The sequence below is a fragment of the Lagopus leucura genome, unplaced genomic scaffold (genome assembly GCF_019238085.1).
Source record: "Lagopus leucura isolate 7727_CA_CO unplaced genomic scaffold, USGS_WTPT01 Super-Scaffold_100048, whole genome shotgun sequence".
Classification (NCBI taxonomy): Eukaryota; Metazoa; Chordata; class Aves; order Galliformes; family Phasianidae; genus Lagopus; species Lagopus leucura.
In genome coordinates, this window is record NW_024962294.1 from 1,750,398 (window position 1) to 1,778,288 (window position 27,891).

Genomic DNA, 27,891 nt, shown 5'->3' on the forward strand with positions numbered 1-27,891 from the left:
AGGATTAAAGACCTTTATCAGGTAGTCAGCATATCCACGTCCTTCAATGGCTTAAACAAATGTAAAGTGTGTGCAGAGCTATGCCTCGGATCCACGCTTCATGTTTCACAGCCATTCATCATCTCCCTGCGCCGCATCCCTCAGATATTTCCAGCAAAAGCAATGAGATAATCTCTGTCCCATGGGAACTGCCTGCTGGTATCTCCTGCGGCTTAAAAGGGGAAGCAGGACCTGACTTAATCCCTGCCTGTCTGTGCAGAGATGGCTTTTCTGACACAGTCTCACCGGGGACTGAAGATCCCTCAAATAGCCCTCAAAGGTTGAGAAATGAGGTTCAGGCTACGCGGTGGATCTGCTGGAGAAAGAAGAGAAGGTATTACCTGAAGTTGTACAGAGCCGTAAATAAATGGATGAGAAGAGACGTGTGTTTTAGCTGGATTGATTTGTTTCCTTTTTTCTAGGGATATACAGACAAGTGTCACCACGGCAGAGCAAATGAATGAAACCACAGAGCCATTAGCTGAATTTTCCAGCCCAGTTGATGTCCAGCTTGGGCTCAGGCCAGCTCTAACCAGACCACAGATTCAGTAACATATTGGTGGCTGTAGGGCTGACCCCGCTGTGCTGAGCCTCAAGCGCTGGGCTCCCATCCCCACAGCAGCCCTGGGCACTGGGCACAGCTGCTGCCAGCAGGTGAAGGCGCTGCATTGCATTTCCTCAGCAAGGAAGGCTGTTTGAAGTGACCGCTCCGACGTGTTTACTCATAGGACTGGCTTGTTCACAAAGCCGTGATTGGAACCTATAGTTTACAAGTTCGTAGCAAATGCCCTTCAGGGATGGTAAAAAAAAAAAAAAGACTGACCCATTTGAGTTCCATCTGTTGGGGTTTATAACTGTTCTCCTTATAATTGTCAACAGACAATGTGAATTGCAATTAGCTAATTGCTTGCTAACTTTCCGTTCTAATAATAGTCATGTTCCAAGTTATACAAGCTTAGAGCTGCTGCTGTTTCCTTGCAACTGGCAATAATAAATAATACCGTATTCCCTCAGCATTGCCCTCTCTTCCAAGTTTCATCCCCATGCAAATTGCTCCAGCATGTACTAATCCCTGACGGGATGGCAAAGGCATCAACAGCATTTATTTGTAGTTTGCTGTGCTGGGAGCATTCTGCACTTGCATGATGATGTGGCATCGGGACACGGCTGCTCCTCTGCTCCACCTGTCCATGCAGTGACTGCAGCAGGTTGGGGAGCTGCCACCCCGTGTCCCTGGAGAGCCGGCCTGCTTGTCAATACGCGTTTGCTTTCCATTTTTGGTTGGTTCCTTTTGTTTTGTTTTCCTTTTACAGGATCAGATGTGGCCCTGACCCCTGTATTGACATGTTTTATTACCAGTAGCTTCAATAATGTCAGCACAGACCTAAACTGGAGCTTTGGAGAACACACACTCCCCAGAAACAGACCAAGCTGTGCAATGTCACAGCTGCGTGCTGCAGCGATACGGAGGGGCCTGGACCCCCACGGGGCTTCAGACAGTGACAGCTGCCAGGTTGGGTGCAGAGCCTGAACCTTCCCAGAGGGGTTGATGCAGGGAACTCCCTTCCAAGTGGCAGAAATATTTTGCACCCCTCACCAGGCTTTCTGCTCTCCAGCCCAATACTGTTGTGCAGATGCGGCTAATTGGGAAGCAAAGCAACAGGCTGATCCAGTGAAATCAAGGCAAGCCAATGAAATGAGCAATAACATTCTCTGGCTCTCGAGAAACTACTGAACGCAAACCTGCCAGCGAGCTGACATCTCCAGAGCTTACAGCCTAATCTTATTAAACTCGACCAAAAAGCCTTTTAGAGTTGGGGGAGCAGTGTCCAGCAAAAGCTGGTCTGGATTATTCCTCGGGCACCTCAGGGCTTTGTGCTTGCTGTTGGATCCCCACACCTGCAGTGCGGGAGGCAGGACCCCCTGTGCCCATCTGGAGCAGAGCTGGGGGGCTCTGCAAGGCTGAGCTTGATGCAGAACGATGGGTGCATGGCAGCAGGTTGGGAATCCCCCTCAGCACAACTGCTCCATCTCCATCTTCAATGGTTTCCCAGCCTCTAGCTCCAGGCAGGGCAGCCTGGAGGTTCCGTGGTTTTAGAGCTGCTCCAGATTCCTCATCCTTGGTGCACAGTTTTTCCATCCTTTCCTTCTCTCCTTCCCTGCTTCTGACATTTGACTCACGGATAGATTTATTAAGTTTAAAAGCACTCCTTGTACAAGCCTCAAGAGCGTGTTCCCCACTCCACAGCCTCATCTGCCTCTTTTCCACTTGCACAACCTGCTTTGACCCTTTTTCCCAGCGTTTTGGTGGAGAGGTATCAAAATCGTGCCATGAAGCAGAATTCTCCCAGCAAAGCCACAGCAGGAGATATCCCCTTTCCTTTGCATAACAACACGGTGATCTCTTGAGGAAGGAGAGTTCTGTGTCCTGGCCTGGACAACCCAGGAATCCTCTTCCAACCACTTTCCTCTTTCTCAGCAGATTCCTGGACTTTCCCTTGATCACTGTGCGCCATACCTGCAGACACACAGCCATATGCATCCTTCACCCCTCACACCTGCACTCCTTTTTCTCAGTGAAACCCTTCTGTCCCCACTCCCAGGACCTCCGAGAATCACCGCTATGCAGAAGCAGATTTTAAATACCCCCCAAATTACCAAAAATCTCAATGTTCCTCAATCATGAAACATCACAGAAGAGCCAGATGTGGCAAATGGGGCCTGTTTTGGTACGGCAGAGGGACAGTCGAACCAGTTGATCTAATGACCATCTTTATCTTCACACCATGCAAATCAATGAGGCCTGAACAAGTCCTGATGGGCTGGTCCCCAAATTTCTGTTTTGTTTTCATCTCTGCTTAAATTTCTTTGTCATTTCAATGTCTCCATGAGGTGAGGAAGACGGTTGGACATAAGGAAAGGAAACCAACAATGGCATGTTATCTCTCAGGCACCCAAAAGAAGAAAAATCATCGGATTTATTCTGGGATTCCAATCCCTCCTGCACTGCGACGGATCCCAAAACAGGAATGCAGTGCTCTCTGCCAGTGACAGCAAGGAAGAGCACTGTTCTCATCTCTGCCTTCTCCTCACATTCAGGTGCACAAAGCAGAAGTGCCTGCTGTGACTCAATCCGAATAGTGGGACACAACGAGCTGGGGGAATTCAGCCAACAGAACAGCTTTGCTTACTTCTGCTTTGGCTTCCTCTTCGTATGTTTTTTCTCAGCACTGGTTGATGGATTTCAGACCCAGGGAACATTAGGAAATGAAATGGAGAAGGCTGTGACACGCTGTGCATGGTGCCAAGGAATGGCGGTGACGCACGGCAGCTGGCGGCTCGAAGTGCACCTCACCCTGGGACCCCAAACTGCCCTGAGCCACCTCTGGGTGCAGCTCCCGGGGTACAGCGCCAGCAGGACGGCCACCTTCTGCTTCACAGCTCCTGCAGACACCAGGAAGGCTTCAGCGGGGTTTGGGGTATCTTCAGCAATCTCCCCCTTGGAAGTCAAGAAAGAGGAATCAACAGGAAGACGGCTGGGACCTCGCTGCTGCACAGCACAGTTTGTTCCTGGAGCTGGCTGTGCTTTGTGGAGCAGCCTTGCTTTTGGAGCAAAGAGTCAGGAAAGAATGGGGCGTTATCGGAGCACGATGCAGACTGCATCCTTTCCACTGTGCCACGTGGGTTACTCCCAGCAATCGCTGCCAGGTACTATTTGAAATGAGACCATAAGGTCTGACCAGCTTGAATTCATCTCCTAACCTCAGGAGAGAAGAGAAAAGGTCCTATTAAGCTTGGTGCAAAGCTGACTTTGGTCTCTGGCTGACAAGTGGCTATGGACTATACACAAAAATGCTCTAAAGCTGACTGCACCAAATGTTTCTTCTCCACCTAACGCAGTTGTTTGGGATTCGGTTAGAAACAAAACTGCATCTTGTAGTTTTTAATAAAGCTCTTGGCGAGCAGTTCAAACACTGGAGAGGGGGAGCGGGAGAGAGAGGTTGAATTTATGGGAGCGGGAGGAGATCATTTGCTTTCTTAGGATTGAAAAGATTAATCGTCTGCAAAGGCTCTTGGATTCATTCCTCACATAGCAGAATGGTTAGGAGACTTACCGGCTTGATATTCTTCATTCTCCTTCCCCAGGTGGCCCAGAGACTGTCTGGACTGCAGGAAAAAGGACTGGGAGCCATCCTGTGTCAGCTCCTGGTGAGGAAGGAGCAGTGGTGCAGCAGGAGGAGGAGCACAAAACCCCACAGCGCTGTGAGATTAAAGATCTATGTACTGTTCTGTAAGCTCTGGTTGTGTGGTGATGGTGAACGTGGGGCTGACAGGGAGCACAGAACAAAACAGGTTCATCCTATCAGCTCTTACCCATTGCTGGACCACTAGTGGCACCAACACCATCATAGCAAGTCTCCCAGTTAATGGAAATCCTCTCTCCTAACACCAGAATTCTGCAGTCAATTCATAACATGCTGAGGTGAACCCCAAAATAAGAACAAATGGAAGGAAAAAGCACTTTCCCAAGGCCACCAAAGAGCCCAAAGGCTTCTAATATCCCAAACACAAGGCAGCCCTTGCTGAACAGCAAGCATGAAGAACAGATGAAAAGCAGATTGGGAAAAGGAGGAGAACCAAGGAATGACCACAGGGATATGCAGGATGTGTCTCCAAAGCAAGCCAGGGGCTGTGCTGAAGAGCTGCTCCCCAGGATTGCAAACCGACCCATTCATTACTTCCAGCCTCACAGACCTCATCGTGCCCTGGGACAACAGTTTGGCCTTTCCCCTCAGAAGCTCACACTGAACAGTACAGGCAGTGAGGCTGCATGCTGCTTGAAAGTAGGAGATGCGAGCAAAGGGGAGCCATCAGGCCTATCCCAGTCTGAAGGAACAGCCACCCCCCAAAACCAAACTTATTTGGGAAATAGGATGAGAGGATAAGCCAGGAAACACAGTTTCCACTGTTGTCTTGCTGCTGTCCAACGATATCTAACAGACCTCCTAATGCTGCTGCTACTGGGAGGTTGCAAGCTGACAGTCCTGCCCCTCGGTTGGGTGTAAGTGCAGTACTGAGTGCTTTCAGAACTTCATAGAAAGCCATGGAGCAGAGTTGTAGGCGGAAAATGAAGCTCTCAGCACTATTTATGAATGCTCACCGTGCTTCAGTTTGGGTGCAGGGTGCTGCAGCAGTGCTCATAATGCCATATTTTGAGGTTGTTTCACAGAAGGCTAAGATCAGCCTTATTTTCCAAATAATTTCAGGAAATATAATGTTTGCTCCATCTGAGAATGAATGAGGAACTCGAGCAGAACTGCTAAACATAAAAGTTCCTGGACATCTGGAAAGGATTAGTCAGGAAGGTGCTTGGGACAAGGAGTTCAGGCAAGTTCAGGAGACACCTACTGTACATTTGTTTCCACAGAAAAAGGGAGGAGGAGAGAAAGGGTTGAGGGGAAAAGCAGGAAGGGAGGATTGAAATAAAACCTACACAGGAATGGCAGATAAGGTGGGAGAGATGAGAGCAAGCAGTCTGACTGCTGCAGAGGGTCTGCTAAGCAGAGAGGGCTGGGTGCAGCATCAGGGGATGGAGCACAGAGGCAAAGAACCGACCAAAGAGATTTTTGTGCCCATCTTTGCAAGGCCAGACAATGGGCCCTGAGCTGAGCACTTCCTCACCACAGGAAAGCACTTCCTTGCTTTGTAGCCAGATGCGTTCCCTTTCAACTCACGTCTATAGGATTAGCAGATTTTGTTCCCCTTGGAGCTCACCAGCAGCTCAACAGGGCAAATGCTGTGATAAAGTCAAGAGCACTCGGGAAACATTAAAGCGTAGACAGCCGAGTGCTAGGAATGAGAGCTGCACATTCAATTAATGTAGATGGGAGAATGTTTGTTTTATTTCTGAGTGGATAAGCACTCGAGCAGGCTCTGGGGCCCTGCAAAATCACAAAGGAGTGCTGCTCCAGGCCAAGATGAAAGTCTCAAAGAATTAGCATGGAAACCGCAGGGGCTTGTGAAACTCATGCTTGGTTTATTAAATGACTCACAAGGCTTTTTGTCACATATTTCTGCATCCAACTAAAATCAGACTTAAAATCGGGTGCCAAATTCTTTACCTTTTTTTTTTTTTTTTTTCTTTTCTCCCCTTGTTATGGGAATTTGATTCTGAAATCTGCCTGATAACCCATGAACTTACGCTGAAGGAAAGCTTTTGTTGTTTCCTGTGGAAGGCTGCAGTCCTGAATCTGACACTCCAAATCCATGGATGGACACTGGGCAAAGATGTTGGGACAGTGGTATTTATCCACGTGCATGAGATGCTACCACTGTTTGGAGAGTTGGGAGGGACACAATGCATAAGAACATGCATGTTTTCAATACGATGGCAGGAAGGTCAGAAAGCACACCTATACTCTATTATAGAGTGAGAGAACGGGGTGATATAAATGTGTCTAAAATAAAATTACCCATAGACAGCCTCATTTCCAAAGCAGAACTTTGTAGAGAAGCTTTCACCCTAATGAAAAAAACAAACCGACCAGCTAAAAGTCAGATGCTCCCTATAAATGTTTGTGGGTATTTAAATTTAGTAACTGATCTTATTTTGTGCCTTCCCCATAAGTGAAGAATAACTATTTTCAAATTAAGCTAGTAGGAGGTAAAGCTGAAAAATCAAAGCATGAGCTCTGTGTTTCCTGAAAACTTCACTTTAACAAGGTAGCTCCAGCTGCTAACTTTGTTTTATTGCATTCCTAAGAGACAGGTCTTCATGCAAGAACTCTTTAAGAGCTCTGTTCCAAAAATAAAGGCACTCAGAGTTATTTTTATGGCTAGGTGTGTTATATCAGTTAGTCTTAGGGCAAGCAATGCCTTTGGTGCTGCTGTTACCTCCTGACCTCACTGGGCTGGACTCTCTGTCCACACACACCTACCTGGCATCCTTGCTTCTTGGAGCTGCATGCTGGGGCAGCACTGAAACAACAGCATCCGTTCTGCTTGGCTGCAGGTATCTGGCTCAGCAGTGCAGGCTGCCAGGGATGGAAAGAGGAGGAACAGCCTTCTCACCTGAGTGCTCTGAAGTTCAGCCCATGGAGGCTAAATGCCCACCCTGACTGTCTTCATGGTGGGATGCTTTGAACCTGCAGATTCTCCAGCAAACACAGGCTGAAGGGAATCTCCCATCTACAAGGAATGACATTCTTGTTAACAACTGGGGATCTTGGCAGCCTTCCTGAGCTGCAACATACAGACCTTGAAACTGAACAAAACCCACAGTTGTATCCAATTAGAGCCCTCTGATGCAGAGGTTCATTTGTGCCCTTCCAGAAGGCTGCAGACAAATACAACTGATGACACGGCCTATCAGCCATAAACCATTCTTGGTAATTAATTGCACCAGAACTTCAACAAGCACTTCCTTCACCCCACTTCAGTAAGTGTTGGGAGTTGGATCATGGCTTCCCCTCTCAGCACTCCCACAGCACTGTCATGAACCCAAAAGACAGATAATAGAGAGCAAGGCTTCCAGGAGAAGCAGAAAGGCCACCACTGAACTGTTCCGAGGGCCTTCCAAACTTTAAATCCATTTGTTCCTTATGCAGCTCGAAGATGGGCTGCCAGAGGAGTATTAACAGGCTGTACAGCCTTTTGTGTGCACAAGTAAAGATAATTTTGCATCCACAAACAACATGATTTACTACTTTCTAATGATAAGATGAAACCTCAAGGCCCAAGGGAAGATGGTACCCCAAGAAACACCTTACAGTCATCTGTCTTTACTCTCTTTGTGCCGTATGTGATGAGCATAAGATCATACAGCTGTTCCCTATCAGGTTGTCTGCCCTCCCCTCTGGCTTTATATTGACATTTTATAGCAGAGAGGTTTCTTGTATCCTCTCTACACTGAAGTATAACAGCTCAGGATTGAGCTCAAGCTGTGGCAAAGGGACTAAGCTCAGAGTACGTCACTGTGCTTAGAAGTGACAGTAACAAAAACTCAGGCACACATTTGTTGAGAGGTCAGATCATTTTGGCCCATTCCTGTGTCACTGAGAGACTCAAGATGTTCGTGGGAAGCAGTCATAAGCTCAGAGCACTCTCAGACAGCAAACCAAAGACAGACTATCGAGAGTGGTGACAATTACAGCACACACCAGCCAGCTGCATGCAGAGTCAAGCAGTAAGCAGAAGCAAGCAGAAAAATGCAGCAGCTCACACTGAAGGAATGTCAACAGACATGAAAACTGAAGTCTCTTCCCTCCCATCAAAATGCTTACTGTAAATTTGCAAAGCAAACAGCTTGGCAGCACGCTCCGAACACAAGCAATACATCTTCACTTCTGCCACAGGCTCTTAGCTATCAGAAAAGAGACAGGTAGATGGATAAGAGAGCTTGCTATTATCTTTGTTCTTTGCTGTATCCCAGCATAAAACCGTGTTTGTCAGATGGATTTAGAGCGACAGTCTCTCCAGACACCAGCAGTCAGCTGTCACATAAGAGCTAGGAGGTAACCCAAGTAAATCTACTGCAGCCTGTCATCCCCAGCAGACACTCATCCTTTCCTTCAAATCAGAACTCAGTTATGCCTCTAGGGAAGGTGAACACTCAGAGCAGGTGATGGCTAATAAAGTTCACCTAGGGTATTTCACTGGCCAGATCCTAAATACTGGGGATGTTTGAATTTAAATAACCCAAAAGTAGAAGGTGAATATCTGGAGCTGAGAGAGGAGTCTGTGAGCTGGGAGCAAAGTTTTGGAAATCTGATGAACTTTTGCACTGTGCTGTGCACAGGAAAATAGATGCCTTATTCTGAACCAATACTGTGATGCAACCAACTGCACCAGAAGCACTCTGACAAAAGGAGTCAGCGACAGGTCATGGTGAAACAGAGCTGCTCGAGGATGGGAAATACTTTGCACGCAGAAGCATCTGCATCGAGACTGCTACACAACCATTAGCTAAATAAACTTCATTCTTGGCTAATCTGCCAAACCAGTATCTTCACTGCATCATCTGCTTTATCTTAAGCTGAAACAGTTGGAGGAGGAGCCCGTTTCTCACTTTCCTGGGAATGAGAGGGCCAAGTGAAAAGCTCCCCAGCAGCAGAAATTTGACTCAGCAGTTAAACTGCACTCTTGCACAAGATCTACAAGGGATGCACAGAGCAGAAGCCACAAGAGCCCCTTTCAGGGCAGGCTGGAGGACAGGATCAGCACCAGCAAGCATTCCAGGGCCCTGAAGCAATGTTGGGCTTACAGACACAAAGAGGAATATTGCCTCCCAGCCCCCACAGCCAGCAGATGCCTGGAACACCTGCCCTGTATGTTCTCAGAGCAGAAACTGCCTGGCTTTCCATGTGCTTAACACCCTTAGTTTGACAAACGCTGATTTCATCAGTCATGACACCCTGAAGCCATACCAAAGCCAAGTGGGTGACGTGATTTTTCTTTGCAATTAAAACTGCATATTAAGTACCATTCCTCTCCAAAGAGCTGTCAGCTGATGGGGAAGCACCGGCAGCAGCAGCCCTGCGCAATCAGCAGTCTTCAAAGGCCGCCGCGCAGAGCCCTCTGCAGGTCGAGCAGTGCCCTCAGGTGGTCGAATGGATTCCTCGGGCTTGAAACTTATTTTGTGCCCTTATCCTCCCCCCAAAAAAGGGGGAGAGAAAGACAGACAGCAAACTACAGCTGTAGCTTATGCTAGAGACACGAATCCCATCACTTTCTTGGAACATTACAGAGCATCATTTTTCACTGCCAACAAAAGGTGAACCTAAAACAGACAGCAGCTGCTGGCATAGAGCAGGAAGTTTTAGAACTGAGTATTAAACGTGCCCTTGTAGATATTTCTTTTCAGCAAGTGATTATTACTTACATAGACATCTCTTCCTCAGAAAGATATAACACACTACAAACTGCCCACATCGAACTCAAGTGCTCATGTTGGTTAGGGTTACCTTCCTAACCACAGACACAAGCCAAATTTGGTCCTTGTTCCAGGAGGGATGAAAGCAAATATATTGCTCAGAAGGACAATGTACAAACTACTTATAGTTCCTGATACGACATCTTTTATTTAGAGGATGGTATCTAAAACACTTTCCCATCAACCTGCTGTGTCTCACATTACCTTTATTTGCAGTGCATTTCACTGCTTGTTTACAAGTTAGTCACAAAACTTTTTTTCAGCATACAAAACATCAGTGGGGGGAGGGGGGGGGGGGGAAGGGAAGACAACTTCCGTAGCTGAAGACAATTTCTTTCTATTGTCATGACCTGTTGAGCTCAAGCTCTTCCTCAAACACAATCCACCTCAGCTTGAAAATGGAACACTCCAAGCACTTCCTACAGAGGTCACCTCATCCACCTTCTAAACACTGCCTCAAGTAATCTTCCTCTTAGTGGTTATCTCAGGATATACCACATGATCACACAAGCTGGTCAACATCAGTCCTGCATGCTCTCCATCTGAAGCCTTACCAGCAGCGCAGCTGTCACTGGTTGTCCAAGAAGAGAGAGATCTTAAGAAAAGAATCTGAGTTGGGAAAGAAAAAAAAAAACCACAAACACAGCTATTAAATAATACATTTTACCTGTATTCTGTATCAGCAGAAAATTATTTCTAAAATCATATATATATAAGCTTATATAAAGTAAGTTTGTAGACCAAATGAAACAGATTACCAAGTCCCTTATAAAATAGCAAGAAAGAAAACTGCTCCCAGAAGATCCTGGAATGCTGGCATTTACCATCAAATTGTGTACAAGACCTGTGAGCTGGTTGATTGCAAAGAGCAAGGACAGAGAGCATGCTCAGCCACTGCTACTGAGAGAAGCAGTACAAGCAACACAGGATGTAGGCAATATGCTGGCCTTGTACCTTCAGGGAAGAGATACCAGCACAGGGCTCAAAGAAACATCCTTTAGATCCAACATGTGAAGAACTACCTTGCACAGTGTCTTCCCCATAACGCTCCAAAATCCTCTCCCAGGCCTGTGGGAGGGCTTCCATGTCTGCCAGGCTGTCACAGCTGATGAGCAGGAGGAACAGTCTGATCTCCAGGTACCTCCAGACAGCTTAAGGACAACACAGAGAAAGGGACACCCAGCAGCCCAGCATTGCTACAAAAGGATACAGGTGCCGGTAGTAACGCTCCACATCCTGCAGTTCCTCCAGAGCGTCGGCCAAAGACGGGCAGCGCGGCCCGCGCCGCAGCACCTCGGTTAAGCTCAGTTCCGCCGCCCGCTCCTCGTACAGCCGCAGCACAGCAGCAGCGCCGGCCTCCACCGCGTCCCTCACGGCGCGCAGCTCCTCCCTGCACGGCTCAGAGCTCAGCGGCGCCCCGCACCCCGCACCCGGCCCGGTCCCGCCGCCTCCCCCTCACCGCCGCTCGCTGAGCTCCTCCAGCAGCGCCTCGACCGCTCCGCGCTGTTTCCGCCACAGCCTCTCCCTCAGCTCGCTGAAGGCGCCCAGCGGCGTTCCGCCCCACGCTAACCGCTGCGCCGCCCGCATCTGCGCCGCCAGCCCAGCCAGCGACGCCAACAGCGGCGCACAGGCGGCCACAGCTGCCCGCCAGGCCGCGTCCCACCGCTCCGCTGCCGCCGTCCACTCTCGCAGCGCCGCCACCATCGCAGCCATCGCCGACATGGCGACCGCCGACCCGGAAGCAGTCGCTGCGTTATGCGTCATCATAAACGCGCCAAGCTCCGATTGGCCGCACCGCTCTCGGTTGGGATTGGCTGCGCTGAGTCTCGCTGAGTTCTGATTGGACAGCGGGCGGGCGGCTGTCGGTGCTTTAAGGCAGCGAGGCAGAGTCGAAGCGATTCCTCTGAGCTGCTGGGCTTTTGCTTGTTTGCTTTCTTTTAAGTAGATGGAGCAAAAGCATCTTTACCGCTTCAGCTAGAAACGATCTCTGTGTTCAAGGGGAGCTCTCTGTTGTCGCACCCAAAGTTGTTTGCGTTCTGTTAAACTTCTGTGCTAATTTCTTATGTAGAGGAGCACCTGCTGCTGGCTTTACATATCGGCCATCAGAAGGCAGACTGTTCTTTCTCTGAACCTGAAATAAACGAGTTTGACTAAAAGTGCATCAAGCAATTGTAGTAAGATCGTTCACCTTACACTTTCGTAGCAGAGCTTTGAGGGCGCTGGAAATGAATGAAGCCATGCTCAGCATCTGTCAGACCGTTGTTCATCCATTGGTCCATCCATCGTGGTCTCCATTTATCTTCCCTTCATTAGAATATACATATATTTTTTTCCCCTGGATAATAATTAAAAGGCAGCTACATTATTTACTCAAAGGCAGAGACCAATTGGGCTTGCAGGCTAGCAAGCTGGGTAGAAAGGCCACTCTGATATCTTGCAGAAGGCATTAGCAGTGGACACAGGTGCCTGGAGTTTGCTTCTGTCTAGGAAACGAAAGCAACAGATCAGATCTGTTGTACCAATTCCTCTGCTGAGGGACTTAAGAGGTGATGACTCTCAGTGCAGTACCTGACATAGCTAAAAACAAGTTATTGGTGCCTGGGATTCAAATGGAAAGCTGCTTGGAGTTCATGGTGCTGCCATGAATTGCAGTCTTTATGCTTTTGAGGTTTTAAAGTGAACGCATGCATTTTATTGGGTTTAAAGAACTGAAGATCTCAGGTGATTTGATAGTCTATCAGGCAGCCCTCTGGCTGTATTGGCTCCGGTAACTTGGAGATTATTCACTGATGTCTGGAATGACAGAGAACTTTCCTTATACACTTTTCAAAATTTTTAGAAGCTGTTCTCCTGAAATTGGAAGAAAACTTGGACTAGACAAACCTTTGTTTCCCCCTTTCTACTCATTAAAATAAAATTGATTCACTACAGCTCCTTGACAAAGAAACAAATCCAGCAAATGGTGTTTAAACAGAATAAAAATTCCTCAGTCATTAATATATATATATATATTAACTTTCTAAATGCTTATTGGAAATGGAGACATATTTTTTCATTCCAAATTCAGGAAAACTCACCTTTAGCCCATTCCTAGGCAGTCAGATTTATATCAAAACTCAAACAGGAACACTCATCTTTTTTTTTTCTGAAGCGAGGCAGGAGAGAGAAGTCTTTCATTTGCTTTTCCTGCAACCACCGCAGCCTTACTTTGCAACAGCTTGGAAAAGCAGAGCTCTCTGTAGAGCGCCAGGGCTGTTCAGGTCGTGGCAGCTTCCAGGTCTTAACTGCAGGTGGCAATATTGTGAACTACTGATCTGCTAGGACTCCTGGTTTGCTATGTTTGCTGAATTCTGCGAGCAATCGTTTACAGAAAACCCAAACAACTGTAAATAAAGCCATGAAGCGCTTGGGTTCAAATATGCAGCCCTAGATTCTGCTTTAAACATCTACTGGGGTTGGATCTAAAGTGCTTAGCTTGCCAAGAGAATTCTTCTGTTAATACTGTTGTCATTTAAAAGTTCCAATTATAATCCTTACGGCCAAGAATTTATATGCTTGTCAGCCATTTCATTCTCCTATTTAACACCGAGATATGGTAGAGTTACTAAGTAAATCCATGCATTAATGTTTTTCCTAATAAGAGTGGTAGTACTCCTTCAGATCAGTGCAGGGTTTGTTCTGAACAGTAAGGAGGCTTAATTGCTTCCTGAGCTATTTTCCAGCTGTGACTTTCTTGTAGGAAGAGTGGTTTGGGGAGTAATGGCCATGGTTTGCTAAAAGACTGCTGAATGCTGATGTTCTTTAGATCGAGGCCATTGGCATGAACCAGAGATCTTTCAAAAATAAGTCCCCTCAGTGACAAAGCAAGCTGAAGAAAGATGAGTTTGTGGTACTTCCAGCAGCACAGACCCTGCGGGGAGCAAGCAAGTAGCAGGGTGTGCCTGTTTCACCAGGCTGAAGTAGTGAATTACTGCAGTCCTGCAGGGGAAATAACATTTGTTTTCCCTGGCTGGCTGAGCTCAGGCAGTCCTCCAGCCATGAGTTCCTGTGTGCACCAAGTGGGTGCAGCAGCAAGCTTTGTGTGAGAGTCTGCCCATGAGCCTCTGCTTGCACTGCAGCTCTGGGCATGAGAACTCCAAAGTTGAGCCCAAATTCATAATGAAAATGTGAAACTATTAATCTAGGGAAATAATGAGCAGAATGGGTACCAGCAAGGTACCTTCCCTGGGATGTGCTGACATTGAACTCCCTGTTCAATGGGACTGTGTTAGATAATGATCCTAATAGGTAGCTCTTCCAGGCAATTTGATAGATGTGCACTATCAAGCATTGTCAGAAATAGCTCCATACACAAAGCAAGCGTTTATCATCATGGACACCTTGCAGGTGGTCACTGATTCAATGACATTGTAAGAAATAAATAGATAACAATTCCCTGCTTGCTGATGGAAGAGATAATAGTTTAGAACAAATTAGAGTTGTCTCCAGGCAATTTTTTTTGTGGAGGAGTGTTTGATTTGAAGGTGCAGGACAGCACGTGCGGCTCCTCCAGCTGACCTGTACGACTCCACCAAAACCCCATGTTTTCTGTGGTCGTCTGAAAGCACACGAAGGGAAAGCATTTCTTAGCACTGCTAAAAGAACAGAAGAGCTGTAATTCATTTCTCTTTCCTAAATTGGAGACTGAGAGAACCGCAGACTCAAAGGTGAAGTGAATAACTGGACCCCCTTCCAATTTCGGCGAGTTTCATTGAACAGGCCGCATCTCCAAATTTCACATTCAATGGCAGCAAAAATATCCTGCAAACTGAAATTTCATCCATTTGTGGAATTCGTGAGTCATTTGAGAACCTCGGCACGCGGGTGACAGCCTTGGGAGCCAGGCAATAACGAAGAAAAGGTATTTTCAAAACAAACATTAATTGTCTCACCAACAGCATAAATTGTCCCCTTATCAGGGTGTCCATGCAGTGAGGGATGGGTTTGCTTTCCTCTCCCATCCCAGCGTGCTTTTCCATGCAGTTGACCTGTGCTGCTTGCAGCGGGGATGTTACACCAGCTCTGATCTAACTTCCAGCAGAGTTCACAGCAGTTTTTAATGAGGCACAAAGCTCTTTTCCATTAAGATGTCTAGTCCGTGGGCTGTACTGACAGTTCTTCCTGGATCCCAGGCCCTCTGCTGCAACCCTGCTGCAGCAGGCTCCAGCCGGCACCGCTTGTCTGCTCATTGTGTTTGCTCTCTGCCTGCTTCCAGCCAAGGCTCTCTTCACTTTAGGCAGAGCCCTCCTGGAAGCGCCCAGCTGGTGTCCAGGGTCAGCTTCCAGCAGCTCATTGGGACTACTGAAATGCTCAAATATTAAATTCAGCCCAGATCTTGTGTTGGATTGCTTTACAGTGCAAAGTGGGGGTAGTCCAAAGATGAAGCATTAATCCAGATGTTCCCCCTTGATAAGGGGGCTGACTGCTGAGTCTTAAGTTTGGCATTTAATGTTAAGATGTGGGTGGTGGAGGGTGGGAGGTGAAAACAATTACTCAAATTAACAGGCTTGTAAGTGTTTCGCAATATAAGCTTCTGTAACTTTGCTCCTTTTTCTCTGTTCTTTTTCTTTTTTTTCCCCTTAACTGGGACAGATTTAACATTAAATTAACCTGACTGGTATAATTTAGCAGTTGGGCACTCAGTTAGGTAAAATATATTAATTAGAAGACTTAACTGAGGGTGGCTTTCCTGGGCTGGCATCTGGCTGCATGGAAGCTGTGCTGTGCAGTGATGAGCAGCGTCCCCTCCACTCCGGACAGCATCTGCTGCAATGTGACATTCCCAGTGGGACCTTGCAGCTTTTTATCTGATCCTGTGTCATGTGTCATGGGCTACAGGGAACTCCTGAAAACAAATCAAACAATGTTGTTTGCCATGGATTTAGCTGCAGCTTTCTTTTTCTCTAATTGATTTTACCGCAGGGTTCTGGATGAGTGCTGGAGGTGTCTGCAGAGAAGAGCCTTGCTGTAATGCCTGCTCATCTCCTATGTGTGTGTGTGATCAGGGGCAGAGTGGTTGCTCATATACCTGGCCCCTTTGCAGGAGTGTGTTCAGGAGAGATGCCTTCTTCGCTCTTACCTGATGGCAAAGCCGTGTTCCTGCTGTGGGTGACCAAAAGTGGCCTGGCAGGTGCTTCTCTCCACCTGGGATTACAGAAGTCAGCAGCCTGATGGTACAGATGCACTTCTGGAAAGCTGCATTGCTCTGTGCGAGGTCCTGAGGTGTGCTGCACTCTGTCCCATCACTGTTACACTCCCACACAAGGAGGATGGCAGCTGGTCACAGCCCATCTCTCTGTGCCATGCTGCCTGCAGCCGGCTGGCAGAACAACAAGGGCTTCGCCCTGCCTGGCTCTGAAGTGTCAAAACACTTCAAAGGAGAAAGGGAGAGGCCAACAGCCCAAGTAGACAAGTTCTCTGAAAAGGGAATTGTGAGCATAGCTTCTCTCCAGCTGGAAAACTGTCCTTGTGGGGCAGGGAGAGAGCTGGGTGCTCAAGCTGGGTGTGCTGAGCCCCCTGCAGCAAGACACGCTCGTGATGCTATATTGCAAGCCCTTTCTTGGAACATAAATCTAGTATTTCCTTCTGTGTAGGAAGAGAGGCAATCATGAGACAGGCTGGGTTTCTGCTTTTATAATCTCACAACAGCAAGTTTTAGCTGTCAAGAGTTCCAAATAAGTATATCCAATTTATTCATAGATGGTAGCTTTCTTAAAGGCAGGACCTCTTTCACAGCTGTGCTGCAAATCAGATCCACATTGTCCAGTGAATCTCATTTACTGTAAGATTATACAAAAAACTGATGTGGCTGGAACTCACTGTGGAATTGCAGGGTGCCACTGCTCTGCTGTCACATCTGAGCTGGGGGAAAGCATAAATGTCCTCTTAAAATACAGTGGTGGGAAACATAGCTTATGGGGTGCGGACTTCAGTGCAATTTTATTCCTGGCTCTGATGAGGGTGGGGATGAAATTCTCTTTATCCCAGAAAGTCAGTGCCTGTAAGCCATGCAGTTTCACCCATCCCTCGCCCAGAAGCATTATTACACTGAAAAATGGTATTAGGCAGAATCACTAATTTGAACATCACACAGAGAGACCAAAATCCCAGGCACCCTCCCCGTCTCTCCAGGGAAAGATTTACTGCCTGCAACAGAGTAATTAATCTAATTTCCATTAATAAGGATGAGACACTTAATAGGAAAGCCATGTCTTCAAAGTTGGTTGCTGCCTGTAAGCCTGGCTGGGACCAGGAGAGCAGCCAGGGCAGAGCTGTGCCCATCTGCATGGATGGAGAAGATGCTCTCATGGCATCGTCGTCTGCTGTATTGCTCGTGTCGCACTGCCTCACAGCAACTGGCTGAGAGCAGCTTTCCAGGGAAAAATCAATATTTACTAGTTATGGGTCAATCTTCCTTATAAAGTACAAAGCCTGCTGATTTTGCACAGTTTAGGGCTGCACTGAGCTGGGAAGCCGGTGCTTTTCGTACACAATTTGAACTCAATTCCTTTGCTATGAAGTAGCAAGTGGAAACGTTAATAAGAACTCAGCTGCTGTTGTAGCCCTGCTCTGCCTGTGGGCTCAGTGCTCTGAACACAGCTGTGCCCCAGCACTGGTGGGGGGGGGATGAGGGGATGCAATGGTGTCTGGGCACAAGGATGATGGAAAAGGACAATTTGTCCTTGTCCTGCATCACTCCTGTAAATAGCATCCGGGGGTTTGTGCCTCTCCTGCCCACCATTCCTCTGTTGTCTCTGCCTACCCTCTGCATCCAGCTCCTGTGGCATTCAGCCATTGCAGGGCTGTCCCCTTTTGCAAGGGGCCTCAATTCACCTTCACCAAGAACGCTAAGAGAGTTTCAGTGTGATGAACATCAGCTAATGATACCCTCTGCGAGCAGTGAGTGAGCAGTTCTTCCTGTTGCTGCAGCACACGTTAAAGCTGGAGGCGTACCTCATTCTGTTCCATCATCCTCAGTGTGCAAACGACCAGGGAAGAGCTGGTTTGCACCATCCCTTTTTGCCTTTTCCTACTGTCAGGTGGCTTTGGCTCATCTGTGCAGTGAAAGCTGGAGCTGGAACAAGAGTAGGGTTCGTGTTTCCTGAGTGCTGGGGCTCTCTGAGCAGGCACATGGCTTATGGGAAACAGAATGGGAGGAGGGCTGGAGCAGGAGAGGAGAAGCTGCTGAGCACTGGGCAGGACTTGATTTAGCTGTCCTGCTTTTTGCTTTCCTCTACGTGTGTAGGAAGAGCTGGTGGATGTCCCTGTGTGCTACTGCACAATTTCCTGACAAAACATCGTGAGTTTTCTTCCCAGTTCCCCAGAAAATGTTCCATGTGAGAACCCAGCAGTGGGATGTGAGGGGACAGTGAGTGATGACTGCCGGTGTGCAACTCAGCCTCCCTCTGCTGCCACGCACTGCAGTGAGGGGACGGTGGGAGAAAGGCATGGGGAAGGGCTCTGCTTCAGACAGAAAGCTTATTTCCCACTGAGGGTGACCTTGTGGCCCGGGAGCCTGGGAAGCCGAATCCTGATGGCACTTGATTGATGGGATCTGAGGAGTCGTTCTCCCTCAATGTCAGTCAGCCTGCCTCTGCTGACTGCAAATGAAGGCACGAGAAATTGGACGGTAATCAATGCCAGATGGAAAGTGCAATTGAAAATGCCTTCTGTCTGGAGCGCGTGGCCCTGGAGGAGAGCTTGGCTGGGGCAGTGCTGAGCGCTCAGCCCGTGTGCACTCACAAACGTTCCTGCTTTCCCTTTCCCTTTCTGTTGTTCAATTATCACACACGAGGATGACAGGAGATGCATCTCCATAGGAACTCACTGGATGAAGAAACCGCTTGCCCAGCACTGCCAGCTCCGAGTCCTGCCAGCTCCGAGCAGCTCATGCAGACAAGGAAAGAGATGCTGTTATCCCACCAGGCAGCACGGGGCTGGAAAGGAATAGCTTTGCACTTTGCAGAGCATACAGAGAAACCCTCCCAGGAGCAATGTGTGCCCACGGGGAGCAGAGCTGCTCAGGGAAGCATCTGAGTGCTGTGCATCACAGGGGGACTGGACAGCAGAAGGGATTTCTGTGCGTTGTACTGCAACAGAACATCACCTGCACGTGGTATGGGATTGTGCTTCTTTCTGGGACCAGGGCTTAAGATGTGGGAGAAAACCCACGGAAAGCTGTTCTTCCTAAGGAAACCCACAGAAATCTGTGTTTCCTAGGGAAATGAGAGCGTTTTTAAGAGGAATTTAGTGATTTAACTTGTCTCAGAGAGAAAGAAACGGGGATGTAGCATGTGTCAGCAGAAAAATAGTGCTGTAAGCGATGCTACTCAAGCACTGCATTTGAAATGCTTGTTAAAATTAAAGGCCCACATTAGTTTCTTATAGGGAATTGCCTCGGGCACGTTCAAATGCATTAGCTCCTGCAGCTCTGCTGATGGAAAAGGCCATCAGAGAGTGTCAGTGCCATGAAATGCATTAGAGGCACCTGATGGGATGGGAGTTGGGGCTGTCAGGAGCGGGGTTCCTCCAGCCTTGCAGATCCCTCACTAGTGATAAAGAGCCCTTTGATGGCAGGGATGCAAGAAGCCTTCAGAGAACAAAAACCTGCAGGATAACAGGAGCACACCCCCACCATCATGGCCAGCATATGGTAATGCCAAAAAAATATATAAAGGGGAGATCAGGTAGCAAGGAGCAGCCACGAAGAAGAATGGGGCTGCAGAAGGATTTTCCCGTAGATGCATGCAGACATTTGGCTGCAGCTGGGTTCTTCCAGTTCAGCATTTTATCATTAGAAGAGATGAGCCATAAATTGCTTTGGAATATATGAATTTCCTTTCCCAGCATGTGGATTAGGTCAATCCCAGGGGCAGAGGCAGCTCAGCCCATGCAGGGCAGTGCTGGCAGTCACAGGGTCTGCTCGCACCGATGAACCCACGTGTCGGTCAGGCAGCAAACCTCTCGTAGGGTGGAATTAATGCTGAAAAGCAGCAAGGGGGATTCTGGTATGTGGTAACCACAGCTGTTAAATGGTGTGATTAGGAAATGGTGTGATTAACGGGAACACAACGCCTGCCAGTGCTGGGAATGCCCCATGTGTTTGCAGCCCTGCTCAGGAGCAGCAAGAGCAGGGCAGGAGAAGAGAGGATGGAGGATGCTTCCCATTGAGGTCACCTCGTGCCCCTAGAAGGACACCTCCCAGTCCCACACCAGCCCAGTACAAAGCAGCAACAAGGCTCTGCTTGTTTGCTATAAATAAAAGCCCTTGCAAGATAGAACCAATTTCCTTTTCCCCTTGGGACAATGCCAACTGATAGCAATCCCATTATTTTTGGCAAATAACACCCCTGGCGGTTTCTTGCATGTTTGAGGAAGCAGGCGTCTTGCTGAGAATGAATTACAGGTTCACTTTCTCATCAAATATCCAGCTCACCTAGAAACAAGGAGGCCCAATGGCAAAGGGAGGAAACTTCAGAGACAAAGTGCATTGCTAATAGCCTACGTTAATTGCCGATTCTTTGGAGCCGGGCTCATTGGAGCCTACAGCTCACTCCACATAATAACATCTCCCTCCTTCGTCCTCACCCATCTGGCACTTGCCATCTGCTCTCCACAATGCTCCCTGCCTTACCAGAGCTTTGCTGCAGGAAGTTTCTCTGTGCAGAATGCTGGAGCCCCAGGCAGGGCACCGCTGGCTGCAGCAGCAGGGCAGCACGGGCAGGACAAGCACTGCCATCAGTGCAGGCAGTGCTGTGACCACAGCTGAGGGTTTCATTAACTGATTGGTGCAAGGCTGCAGGGAAGGTCTCAGCTTCTCTCCTCCAGCTCCATTTGCTAATGACCTGGCTTTACCTTCTCACCCCTTTTTCTGGCTGAGCCTTGATGCTGCAGTCAGGATGTTCTTCCTCATTGTATCTATTATGGTCCTAAAAAAAACCCAGCAATTTTCTTCAGTTAGAAGTAGAAACACTATTTCAAATACAGAACCACTGCTTTTCCTGCTTCCCAAAACCTCCTCACACAATATTCTCTCCCTCTTTGGAGACTGAAATTATTTGCTACAGTCATAATTTCCTTTCAGCTCCAGAGATTACATATGACTATTTCTCTGTGGGTATTCAGTAGCAACGCTCCTCTGACCACGGCAGAGCTTTCAGCAGAGCTGTGAGGTGTTTCCTTTCCTGGTGGAGTGGCTATAATCCATTCTGCTCCAACTCCTGCGTGACCGTGGGCTGTGGCAGTGCTCCCTTCCTGTGGCTTAAAGCAGTGCCCGAGGGCTCAGCTCTGCAGCTCAGCAGCAATGAGATGTGCAGTGAAGAGCCACTGGGGCCTGGGACATGGCCACACGCAGAAGGGGAGAGATCTGAATGCAACCAGCAGGGATGGACCCAGCCCTGCCATCCATCCCTGCCCCTCCAAGGGAGACCTCCGTGCCCCAACAAGCAGAGAAGCGGCTCATGATGGTTTTAATCAGCCCGTGCAGTAAAAGGAAATCAGTCATGTTAAAGGAGAATCGTAAAACAGCTTTGAAAACCACAGAGCCGTGCAGAAGTGTTCAGCTTTGTTTGTTTAGAGCCCAGCCATTTTACGGTGTAATAAACCTCCCGGCACGTAGGCTGAGAGCGTAAATCCTGCTCCAGCTCCTTGGTGTGCTGCCTAATGGCATGGCAATGGAGCTGACACCGGGAGCTGGGGCACTGTGTCTTCGTGTCCTTGGGCTCTCCCAGCCAGCCTGCCTGGATTTATTTTAGCCCAGCAGACAACTCCACACTCCTGGGACGTGACAGATGTTGAGAGCTTCGCTCTCCCTGCAATGCTCATTTTAATGCTCAGCTTCTCCAGCTTTGGTGATTTTCCACTTTGTCACCATTCTCCAGGTTACGTAGCTTCCTTTTCTCAGCTCGGGCCTGAAAAGATGATCGTTGCTCCTCATCTGCTCTGATGCATCGTCCTCTGCTTCCAGCAAGGCTTCCTGCACAGCTGTGCAGGAGGATCTGAACCCATGGGCTCTGCTGGCACAGCCCCAGCTGTGGTCCCTGCCCTGAGCTGAGGGCTCAGAGCTCTCCATCTCCTCGGGTTAGATGACAAATGGCACGTGAGGATGCTGTGGGGAATGTGTGCACGCAGTGATAGAGATGCAGTGAATTAAACACTGGTAAAATGGATGTGGGGCTGCTGTAATGAATGTATGCGTGTTGTGAGGATGAGGACACGGGTGTGATGAATATTGTCTATCAGCTGTGATAAAAAGCCCATCATCCTCAATACGTATTTTCGAAAACTAATTTAAGGCTGAGAGAGATTATTAAAAATGAGGAGAGGAAATTGTCTAGGATATATTTAGAGTCCCTTGGTAGGTGTGAAGTGAAAACAGTGCCTGTGGGGTGACGGGGATGGCTGTGGGAATGGTGCAGCCCACTATAAGAGGATGGGGCTGAGTGGGGCAGAGGGTCCTGGCACTGCTTGCAGGGACTGTGCCCACCACCAGCCTGCCCTACACTGACCTCAGCGTCCCACTCTTCCCACCCCGAGTCTTGGAATGTTTTGTGGCTGAGCAAAGCAGATGTGAGGTGTTGTGAGCATTGTTTCCTTTTGGGAAGGCGGCTTCTGCAAAGGAAGGGCTATGCTAGAGGTGCTGAGGAATGGAGCCCAGCCTTGCTGCTGGATGCAGTGCTCCAACCCTGCGTGCTGCCCAGCTGGGGTAGCTCCAGTGTAGACATGCATGTATGTGTACATCACCAGAAGGGTTCAGAGAAGCCAGCATACAAAACAGGAGCATCACATGGGCAGTTCATTGCCGAAATGACAGTAAGATATGATGAGATTTAGTTGATGCACAGCAGACAACAGGAAGAGCTGCTATTGCTGTACAAAGAGCCTTGCGACTTCGCCTTAGGCACTCCCTGATGCTTGGCTGAATTTTTGCCATGCCCCTCTTGGTGAGATTTGTGCCCAATCCCCACTGGGGGCTGCTGTGCAAAATGCGCGCCACACCTGTAATTCACTTCCATCTCCATAAATACATAAATGGCAACTTTTTATGGTACATAATGAGTTGTGAGAGGTTCCAGCAGGCAACGTGTTGCTCCTTCACTAACAGCTGAGCAGCTCTGGCAGTCTCAGTGTTGCTCTGTGCCAGCCCTGCAGTTGGCCATGGAGGTTCCCCACCGGGTTCCTGCAGCCAGGGTTGTCCTGCAGACCCTTTGGTAGGAGCTCCTGCCCCAGTGAGCAGCACTGACCTGCGGCTTCGTCCATCTGAAAGGCTGAGTTTTGTTCTTGACTCTTCCCAGTCTTTCATTTAATCTCGCTGTGGTGTTCACTATGACAAGATCATTAGAAACCGAGTTAATGTTGCAGAGCTCTTCCTCCCGAGCAGTGTGTAACCACGCAGACGATGCCTGCAAGACAAGAGACTTAATTGCGTTCTGTCAGTATCCAGGGGGATGTCAGCCCGTCGAATTTAAAGCCAGGCGGGATGGGGGTGGGAAACGCACCTCCATTACTCACCCAGGTTGAATGAGGTTTCGGCTTTATTATCTCCTGAAATAGCCAGTGCCTGGGAGGTGCTGATTGAAGCCATTTGAAAACATGACAACATCCTTGGGACAATAGGTGTCTAATCTAATGAAGCCAGAATGCATTAGCTAAGAGCTGCGTAAAGCGAAGAAAATGCAATTAAAGCATTCCTGAGGACAGATGTCGACCTACGTAGGGGACACTGATATGAGGACGTCGGCAGAAGTCTAATGAAAATAAATGATCTGTTTGAAGCATTCCTCAAATCAATAACGGAGCCCGAGGCACTGCTGCTCTGCCCCATTCCCCTCTGGTGATGCCGGCCCTGGCTGAGGTCGGGCTGGGGGCAGTGCACCAGTTGAGGAGGGGCTGTGGGCAGAGCTCCCCACCGCCCTGCTTTCCTCCTCCCCTCTCTCCCCACCTGAACCCTTCCATCAATACCTCCATTTGTTTCCCAGCTCTGCCTGCAGGATCCCTCTTTAAGGACTAAACCAGAGAGGAGCACACAGCCATCTCCCAGCGCGGACATCCATGCACCAACCTGCATTTCAGTTCCACCATCAGTAACATCGACTTTGTGTTGTGCTTTGTATTTTAGGCTTCCAGACTGTCTCTGACCGATTTCCTTTCAGCCTTAGCTCCTCAATGACAGGGGAGCCCTGACAACATTTTGATGTGAGCCCATCCATCTCACTGTCTGTCTCCATGACAGTGTGAAGCCACTGTGCATCAGCTGCAGACTGCTGCCAGCAGGGCCCAGCAGTGCCCCACACACACTGTGATTCTGCACCTTTCCACCAACCAGGGCTCTGAGTGAGGGGCTGTGACAGTTCACCTTCCCATTGCAGTCAGGCCAATGTAAGCAGTTCAATAATTCACACCTCTCAAGTAAAATACTTCTAATAAAATGAAATAAAAGAAACTCTCCCCAAGCTCCTCAGTTTGCTGAGCGTGACCTGGCTGCAGTTCTGCTGCTTCGTTGACTTGTGGGCTGTTGTCCATGTACTGACAGTCCTGCTCCACATTATTTCAGTTTCCACCTTTCTCCTTTTCTCATCACCTGGGTTGCGCTTTGAGCAAAAGAAAAATGGGCAGAAAGCAGGAGCAGAAACTGCCAGGCTGTGCAGCAGTTCTACAACAGGATTCCAGGCTTTATGCAGGAGCGGACTGCAGAAGGGCCATCTGCTGCCACCTCCTAATCCCACCATCCGGCACCCTGCCTGCACCCTAACCCCAGCCCTGCCTGTTCCCCGCTGCTCTGGGGCTGCAGGGGACGATGCTCAGTGCCTGCAGAGGCACAGGGAGTGCTTCTGCTACCAGCCCTCATGTTTCAATAAATGGGAAGGGAGGAAACGTTCCTTTCCCTTATTATTCAACACAGGTTGTGTTTCGCTCTCTCTCTCTCTCTCTCTGCTATATTGGAGCTGTGTCAAGGATGTGGGTTTTCCTGTTGTACTGCTATCACGCACTTAGATAGAGACACCTTCCTCTCCAGACTCCTACCCCTGTTATAAATAGTAATTAAAAACACCCACTTCTGTAACTCGCATTAAATCACGATCCCTTGGCAAGAGTTTTAATTGACAGCCACGAGTTTATTTCGAGGCCCAAGTTGTATTTTTGGGAGCTTGATTCACTGTGCCACACCACCTCTGGCTGCGGTGCCGTGCTCCCTGACACACACGTTCCCTGCAGGATGAACTGATGCACCAACGGGAGGACCATAAAGAACCTCCCTGCACAGCACTGGGGAGCAACGTGCAAGGAGATGTGCGTGCCCAAAGAGAGCAAAGCCAGAATGATTGCGTCAGGATCCCTGGTTATGAAATGATGGAGAGCAAATAACCCTGACGCCGTTTCTCACAAGAACCACTGTAATAATTCTGGTTCTCCTGCAAAGCTGCGTTACATCTTCACTTCATTCGACTTTGCCCAGAAGCAGCAGCCACAGCAGAAGCAGTGCGAGTCCCTGGGTCTGCTCCTCCCCACAGACACGCAGCGTTGCCCATTTACATACCACTCACCCAGGGAGCTCATATTTACAGTCACAAACTGCTATTTATCCAGCACGCCAACTGCCATCACCCCAGAGCACCTACAACTCACAAAAAGCATTTTCATTGCCCTGTTCATCTCTTCCTCTCCTGTTGGTTAATAGAATTCACTTAAAAATATTTAACAGCATAAACCCCCACAGCTGAATGCCATTCCTGTGGCTGCTGTGTCTCAGTGTGTGTTCCCAGGGCTCTGCCCCAGCTCCTGGCTGCACACTTTTGCTTTGTTGCAGGCCAGCAGTGCCCTGGGGAGATGCTCATGCATCATGGCATTCGGTTGGTTTCATGGTGCCCTTCCTCTGTTGCTCATCTGGCCCTTATAAGACTGTGCTGAGCTTTGCTTCTTGTATCACCAAATGCAAAAGCCCCAGTGATGCCCCAGCACTGCCCCGAGCACCCAGCCCACAGACACAGCATTCCCCTAGGGAAGGCATCAACCAGAACAGACCTCATTACAGAGAACATGCTCACAAAATAACCTGAATTGCACAGTTCTAAATCCTTACCCAAATGCGCAAGGCTTCTCCGAAGCAGGTCTTTGTAACAGATGATCTAGGGCTCTAGAGGGGATAAGATGCTGCTGCTTTATTTCAGCTCCATTATGGTATTTAAATACTGTGCAAGTTAATGGAGATGTTTATGCCTGCACATAAAGCAGTGAGCTGTGCTCCATCCTGCTGTGCATTGACAGCAGCTCACTCCCTGCTGCCAGGGCTGGGGGGAGCAGTGCCACGCAGCCCCAGGCACAGGGGGGGCCTCTCCTTGCAGAGCTCCGTGTCTGGGGGAAAATATAAAACTGATCATTTGCAAAGTGTCACTTAATGACCATCCGTGCTTAGCAACACCCGCAAGCCTCAGGTGGAAGCATTGCTAATGAATGCCTTTGCTCAGCTGTCGCCAATTCCCTGCACTTCTTTGTGCAGTTCCCCTCATCTAATGAACATTTGATTCGGTGTCATACACACATGCATGCACCCACGGGGGCCCTCCAGGATGGCTCAGTGCTTTTGCAGATCGGTTTGAAACAGGAACTCCCTGGGCTGTCCCAGGAGGTGCCAGCACTGGTGACCCTCACAGTCTCAGTTGGTCCCTCACCCCCAGAGGACATCTGTGTCTGAGCAGTGCCAGGGCTGCCCGCTGCAGCAGCACAACGGCCTCTGCACAGTGTGTGTGATGCTGAGAGCCAGCGGTGCTGTGGCCCTGCTGCTGGCATAGGGAGCTGCTGAAAGATACTGCAGTCCCAGGGGATGCATCACCCACAGTGATGGCAGTGATGGCACCCACATTTTGTGCCTCTTCTTTCTCCCTTTGCCACCTGATGTGTGTCCCCAGCTTGCAGCAAGCAGTTGGAGGAGGATGCGTGTCCCCATGCAGCCCCCACCTCACACGTTCTGTGCTTCCAAACGCTGCACCGAGCTGAAAGGCCATGCTGGGGGCACGACTGGCACCCCATGGGCTCCTGTTGTCAGGGCTCATTGCCTGGCAGATAGTTGGAACGCAGCAAAGAGCAAGGCAGGCAAAGGGCCAGCGCTGATCCCCGAGGTGCAGCCATGCAGCAGAGCCCAGGGATGCAGCTGCACCCCCTGACCCTGTTCTACTGCTTTTGTTTGTGCCCATCAGCCGTGGGACCGCAGGCCCTGTGCCGAGCGATAACGGCTTCGCTTTGTCTGATGCTGAAGGTGCTTGTCAACCTCAGCGAGATAAAAAGGCCAAACACATTTATAATTGTGTAATTAAATGGCTCCTGTGCCTTCCAGGCGTCTCGCGCAGCTGGGCAGATGGTTCAGCGCCAGCACTGACAGGCTGATGGCACAGCACTGGGATGCATGGCCAGCTCCTGCTGTGGCTCAGCCGGGTGGCACTGTTCCCATGGGTCACATCCCTTCTCTGTGTCCCTGTCCCTTTGCTGTGTCCCTGTCCCAGCCCCAGCATGAGGAAGAGGAGCTGCGGGTCCTTGCAGGCTCTGCTCTGTGCTGGGTGGCTCAAGCACTGCGCCTGCATCCCCTGGCTTCAGTCAGTGTAGTGTAAGCAGGTTCTGCTGGGAAATAGGGAAGAAAAGGCCAGGGCTGATGCTACACAAAGTGCTGAACAGTGGAACAGAACCCTAACAGCTCTCTCTTTGACTTGCTTAACACGACTCCACCGACTGTGAGGTTAATACATTAACAATGCATTTTCTACGCTTGCAATTAGCAGAATAGAGCACAGGAGCTGGATGTGCTGCAGGGAAGAGGTGAGCTCCTGCTAAAGGCAAACCCCAGAGCTGTGGGATGTGCACCCCACATGCAGACAATGCCCAGAGCTGCTCCT

General features: G+C 49.1%; 1 protein-coding gene across 1 annotated transcript; it reads right to left on the bottom strand.

Moving 5' to 3' along the window:
• Window positions 1-6,056: 6,056 nt before the first annotated feature.
• Window positions 6,057-11,692, bottom strand: CUNH1orf109 (chromosome unknown C1orf109 homolog). Its single transcript, XM_042885005.1, has 4 exons — window positions 11,430-11,692; window positions 11,181-11,360; window positions 10,993-11,111; window positions 6,057-10,579 (listed from the first exon to the last, which is right to left on the bottom strand). Exons 1-4 carry the CDS (start codon window positions 11,690-11,692, stop codon window positions 10,539-10,541), a joined length of 603 nt encoding a protein of 200 aa, XP_042740939.1. The 3' UTR covers window positions 6,057-10,538.
• Window positions 11,693-27,891: the final 16,199 nt, after the last annotated feature.

What these genes read in the sequence shown, in the direction of transcription:
- CUNH1orf109 (XM_042885005.1), bottom strand. Translation starts at nt 11,692, where the DNA reads ATGTCGGCGATGGCTGCGATGGTGGCGGCGCTGCGAGAGTGGACGGCG. An exon ending in GAGGAGCTCAGCGAGCGGCG is followed by an intron (nt 11,361 to 11,429) that starts GTGAGGGGGAGG and finishes TGAGCCGTGCAG; the next exon opens with GGAGGAGCTGCGCGCCGTGA. An exon ending in TGGGGAAGACACTGTGCAAG is followed by an intron (nt 10,580 to 10,992) that starts GTAGTTCTTCAC and finishes TTCCCAACTCAG; the next exon opens with ATTCTTTTCTTAAGATCTCT.